The sequence below is a fragment of the Crocodylus siamensis genome, chromosome 3 (assembly GCF_052110815.1).
Source record: "Crocodylus siamensis isolate JL-2025a chromosome 3, ASM5211081v1, whole genome shotgun sequence".
Classification (NCBI taxonomy): Eukaryota; Metazoa; Chordata; order Crocodylia; family Crocodylidae; genus Crocodylus; species Crocodylus siamensis.
Genome location: NC_143397.1, coordinates 217,945,224 through 217,951,223, shown reverse-complemented (window position 1 = coordinate 217,951,223; position 6,000 = coordinate 217,945,224). Strand labels below are relative to the sequence as shown.

The following is a 6,000-nucleotide window of genomic DNA, read 5'->3' as shown; positions in this document are numbered from 1 at the left end:
TTGTACTTTGGACTCAACCTGTAATCTGAGCATTACAAAGAGCTATATTTGGTTTCAAGTTTTCTGTTAAAAATTTACTTTAAGGATAGTGATATTCCTTTAACTCTGGTAAATGCATTTTGCCATAGATAATAGAAAAGCAAGACCGAGTCTCATCCAATCAAAGCGAACGTAGTTCACAGTACAACAAGTACTTTCTATCCATAATGGCTATTATCTACCTAATATCCATCTAGCTATTTATATTTGTTTGGTTTCCCTTATATGCAGCTGTTATGATGGCAGCATAGTTTTAGACCATTCAGGCAGCTGTAGATAAAAATCAGGCTAAAACTTGCCATAAATTGCTTATGACAATGAAATTAAAATACTACATTTCTTGGAATGAAAGGCTTGGAACTTGCTTCTGAATTTCTAGATGCTGAATAATTGCTTGTTCTCTTCTGCTCAATGCCCAATGTATCCCCCCACCCCACTTCCCCTGCCAAGAGGTAAACAGATTACTTATACCAAGTTTCAGGTCATCTGATGTCCCTGAAAACAGCATTCTGTGAAGAAAGATGTCATCATGACCATAGCAGTGTTCTGAAAGTGCAAGATACTACTACACAATAGCTGTTAAAACTAAGAAAAGCCAGAACACTGGACTCGAATAGTATACTAACAACTGGGGGGGTTGTTTTTTGGATGCTTTTATCCGTTTTGAATCACTCTTTAGAGATGCTCTGTTTATCCAATTTAAGTTTTCCTGGTTAGAGTACCTTTAAGTTTTCCTGCCCCCATCCTATTTTCTCTTTGCATTTACATGCAATTAGAAACTAGATGCCTATAAAATAAGTTGAACAAACAAGATTCCAGGAAAACAAAATGTGTTTTCATGTCAAGCTCTATAGCCAAAGAGGTTTTTATAATGGGGCAGATCAATTTGCTAAGTCCTTTACTTAGCTTGGCAGTGATTTTTGTCAACCAGAAGAAATTCTACACTGTTCATTTTACAAGGGTCACTTAAGAGTTGAGATGGCCAAGTCAGTCTGTTATCCAGTGTTCTGTTAATACTCATTTTGAACATGGTAAAGGACACATTCCTCTCTGCTTTTTAAAACAAGAAACTACTATTATTTTATCCAAAAAAAATTCATAATCTTTTTTTAAAAACAAAAACAAACAAACTTTCAGACACATTCAATATTGTCTCATCTTCCTCCTTGCTTTAACAAAATATATATATATAGCTTGCAAAAAGGGTGTTAGAGCAGCATAACTGGAAACTGAAATCCAGATAGGTACAGCACTTAAAATACTAAAAAAGTTATTATACATTTGTGCTAGTAGGGCACAACTCTGTTCTAGAAGGCAGGAGTAAGTCCACGGCCTCTTTGCTAAGTCTATCAGTGATAAATGTCAGCTTCTGGACAGAGCTACTAGTTCATTAAAAGTAGTCTAAAAGCCAGACATGTTTAACCTGTTAGTCATCAGAACACAAACCCCTTTCATATTTTTATTGCTAGCTCAAGCCAGCAACCCTCTCAAATTGGCATTTTCTTATTTTACTGCAATACCCAAATTTCAGAGGGTCGTAAGAACTTCTGTTGGAAACCACCATATACCTGCTAAGCAAAGGCTTTGGGGTGGGGTAGAGAAAGATGAGGAAGGAAAAAAAAAAACACCAAAAAATTGGTTCAGATATCTTCTATCACTTGATTCATCCTTAAATCTCTGGTGTGATCATATTGAAGATTTCACATTATGTTTTAGGGAATGTCTCTTCAATGTATATAGGCAATGTGCAACAGGAGAGAGGAGCTGGAGTCAAAGTCTTTAACATACCACTCTTTATATATTTTACAATGTTACAATAGGTTTTCAGGTAATTCATTTTACATTCCTAACCATTTCTGCACTGTGTAAATTATCTCTGGTTAGAATGTCAAAGTATACAAATCACACAAATATGTACAAGACATGAAAACAATGTTTTATAAAAATTGAATTCACAATTAAAGGTCCTAAAATTATACATATTTTTAAAAGCTTTAAACCATGTGCAAATCTGATAAAAAGACTGTTGCGGGGTTTTTTTATTTATCAATTGTTTTTTGCTTCAGATGTCCTGAACCTGCAAGTTTCATCTAACCTATTTCTCTGTGTTAAGAGAAATGTAATACTTTCTGTATTGACAAAAAACCATCAGGACTTGTGAACTCTGCATTTGTGCTCTTAGTGAATGGCTCAGTGTTTAAGACAGTTTGTGTATACATGTGTCTGTGGAAACTGTGCATTAATTAGTTTTTTAAAAATTAGATAAAGGTCAAAATGCTAATTTTCAAATTTCTGGAAAGTTTTCTTGTGTACAGTTGACTTGACCAATAGAAGAACTGGGAATGTAGTCAATCTCCATTTTGGCTGGCTTCCGCTGTTCAGAAACATAAGTTGGCAGAATCTGTATGGAACAAAGTCAACATTAGTATGACATTAATCATTTTCGTAGGTCCTGCACATTAATTAATTAAAAAAAAGTTCTAATACAGACCAGGAAAAACTGAAATTTTTGGAATTTAGCATTCTGCAAGCTCACCAATATTAAAATCACTCCTTTTTCACTAGAAAGAACAAGATGAATCTTATTCATACATAAAAGTCCTATATAAAATTCAAGACAACCCCCATTCCACATGGGGGAGGGGAAGCCCCTCATTTTGGATTTGAGTACAAGGTATAGGAGGGTGGGTAGGTAGCTGCTGCAGCCCTAACTCCAGCTCCCCCCTGCTCAGATGAGGCCAGAGTCACACCTACAGCAGCCCCCCTCTCCTCCACCCTTTTTGTCAGGTTCTAGCTTTTTTCCCTCCTGAGGCAGGGAGCACAGGAAGCTCCATCTTCTGTCCAGCCAATCAGCAGCGATGGTGGCTGCAGGCCCCAGGATCCTGCTGAATGGCCAAGCCTAGGCTGTGCTCCATGTCCTGGGAGGGAACAGAGCCAGAGTTGTATGTAACAATAAGTGGGGGGGTGAGGGGGAGGAGAAGGGAGCAGGGAAGGTGGTAGAGGCTGTGGGGAACAGATGGTAGGGCATTAAAGCAGGTTGTAAGGGGAAGAAGTGGTGGGAGCACAGGGCAAGGGGGCCACCTGCTCCCCTAGCCACATGCCCCAACTTCTGCAAGAGTGTGCATGTTTGTGTGGAAGGGATTTAAAACAATGCTCCAATAAATTAGGATTCTACATGGAAAATTTATACATTTGTTATAATTTTTCATATATCGTATAGAATTATTGGGGGGATTATCTTATTTTCAAAGTTGCCTTGGATTTGGGTAAGCCTAGTGTGTACACACATACCAGCCACCCAACTAAAGAAACTGGCTGTGGGGAGAAGGCCAACATTGATTTAAAAACTAGATTAACTTTATCTGGTTTAAAAAAATGGCTGTGGTCAATTTTGCACGTGATTCAAGACAACAAATCATACACGTACCATAGCAACAGAACCACAACAAGTGAAAATTGAATACAGGAATTAATTGTGTTCACAGGATACACCTCAGTGAAAAGGAGGATCAAAAGTAATCTTTGCTGAGAAGCAGAACTTATCCCCTTCTGCTTGAATATGGAGCTTTATAAAACCAAAAGATGACAGAAACCCTTTGTAAAGAAGTCCCCAAATCCTGTCCTAGAACCAGAACATGTACAAAAGCATGCCTGTCAAATTGCAAAGGTTCTTTGGGTAAATCTGATATCTTGTATTAGACCAACTCAGATAGTTGGAAAAATTCTTCTTTGCAAACTTTCAGGTATAAAACACCCTTCTTCAGGCTGAGGAAACATCTGTAGTTGGTGTGTGCCTTTCCTGGATGAAATGAATAGTAAAGAAGCCAGGAGATGGTATGCATGCAAGAAAGCCAGCCAGTAAAGATGTAAAATTGAGGAGTCGGGGGTGGGGGGAATGAATGTAGCTGGTAAATAGTGGAGAGGTCAACCTGGGGAGTCGGGTGCGTTAGACAGGTTATAACGTGCCATAAATCCAGTATCTATATTTAGTCCATGATTTTTTGTACCCAGTAGGTTGATGAAGTGAAGTTCATAGGCTTGTCTATGAAAAGTGTTTTGCAAATTCCCTTTGAGGATTAGAACTAAGAGATTGGAGAGAGAGTGGTTTTCTTGTGAGAAATGTACTCTCACAGGTAATTGGGTGTTCTTGTCTTTGATAGATTTCCAGTGTGCGTTCATTCTGGTACACAGTTATTGTTTGGTTTCTCTTACATATTTTCCATCAGAGCATTTGGTGCACTGGATGAGATGTATTACGTTTCTGGAGGTGCAGGTATAAGATCCAGGAATGTTGACAGTTCTGTTGTGGGGTGTAGTAATTGTGGTGGTGGTGATGTTGGCAGGTTTTACATTTCTTGTCATGGCATGGTTTGGATCCATTCAATGCATTTTAGCCCTGATGGAAAAATGTTTACCAGCTACATTCCCCCTGCCCCCACCTGTCTCACCCACTGACTCCTGAATTTACATCTTCACTAGCTGTCTTTCTTCCTTGCATACCAATGTTTGGCTTCTTTACTATTCCTGGATGAAATGAAGAGCACACAAACACTGCAGATGCTTCTTCAGCCTGTATTTATACTCAAAAGTTTGCAAAGAAGAATTTTTCCAACTATTTGAGTTGGTCTAATAAAAAGATACCAGATTTACCCCAAAAGCCTCATCTGCCTATGTTCTTAGACCAGCATGGCTACAACCTACATGCTTGTTAAACTGGCATTTTGAACCAGAACTTCCAGTACAAATGTTTCTCTCCTGGCTAGCTTCATCCGTTGAATATTCCTATATAGAAAATTAAATACAGCAAAAACTGGAAAAAAAAGACTGAATTAGTCCACCAAAGACTGCCCAGCTTCTGGGCACTGCTGGCAGCACAAGACAGAGGCTTCACTTGGGTCCTGGAATTTTGTCTGTATGAAAAAGCAAAACAATTTAAATTCTAGGGTTGCCCACAAGAAAAGTTCAGTCAGGCTGAATACCACCTGCTGCCATTCTGTGGGGTTACCAAATTTGCATTCTCTCAAGATATACTGTAAGAATTAAGATCACTTAGAAAAAGATCCTCTTTAGAAGAAGTCCTCCTCTTGCACATTCTAGGACACATTACTCCAGCACCAACGATATGATGTGTTAAGGTTTCTGAAAAGCTGGGACAAAATACCTACTTGCCAGTGCAAATTGCATGCAAAATCCCCTTAGTAATCAATACCCAAAATACACTTTATGTCAACAAGTGTATATTGCGCATGTTCTACAAGGACCATTGAAATGAGAAACATCCCCTGACTGGAAAGCATCTTTACAGCTAGCAAAATGCTCAAATGAACGACAAAGATATAGTTATAATAAATCTGCTACAATATACAATATTCAGAGTCATCTCTGAGTGTTGCTTATACTTGCCTTCTCTGAGGAAGTCTAACTGCTGGGACCTTTAAATGCAAATCCATTTTTTGGGCATTGTCCTGGCCTGGTCATTTGCGTGTATAAGTCCATCCTCTGCATACTACAATTCAAGTTTAGATACATATGTGGTCAGAAGCAAGACAGAAGTTCAGTAGAACCAAGAAACAGCAACCTGCTATATGGTAATTTGTTTCAGTTCAGGACAAGTTTCAGAATATAGGTAGCATGTGTAGGAGTTTGTAATGCTCCCAGTCACCATGGAATCAAAACAGATCAGCAACAGCAATGATGATGTAGAAATAAGCCTCAGGTAATCACCCAAAGCACCAGCATGTGAGGTCTTGTCAAACAGGATTGGCCAGTTGAGACAGTTTCAGAGGCTCAGAGCATTAAGAGCACAACTTTCAAAGAAAAAGATTGAGAAGCCAGGGAAACTACCTGGCTGTCAGCAAGAGCAATACAAATAAGAAATGTATAGGTATATGTTGCTGAATTGTAACTCTTTCCAGATATTTTTCAAAGGAAAAGTTCATAAATTAGCCACTAGATGGACCC

General features: G+C 38.6%; 1 protein-coding gene across 3 annotated transcripts in view; it reads right to left on the bottom strand.

The window, feature by feature from the left end:
- Positions 1 to 1,822: 1,822 nt before the first annotated feature.
- ESRP1 (epithelial splicing regulatory protein 1) overlaps positions 1,823 to 6,000 on the bottom strand; it is a 44,420-nt gene continuing 40,242 nt past the window's right edge. For all 3 annotated transcript variants that reach the window (XM_090040356.1, XM_090040357.1, XM_090040355.1), the window contains 2 exons: positions 5,443 to 5,545; positions 1,823 to 2,440 (listed from right to left, as the gene is read on the bottom strand). In XM_090040356.1, coding sequence (XP_089896482.1) covers positions 5,458 to 5,545 — 88 coding nt within the window. In that variant the 3' untranslated portion in view covers positions 1,823 to 2,440; positions 5,443 to 5,457. The remainder of the gene's footprint in view (positions 2,441 to 5,442; positions 5,546 to 6,000) is intronic.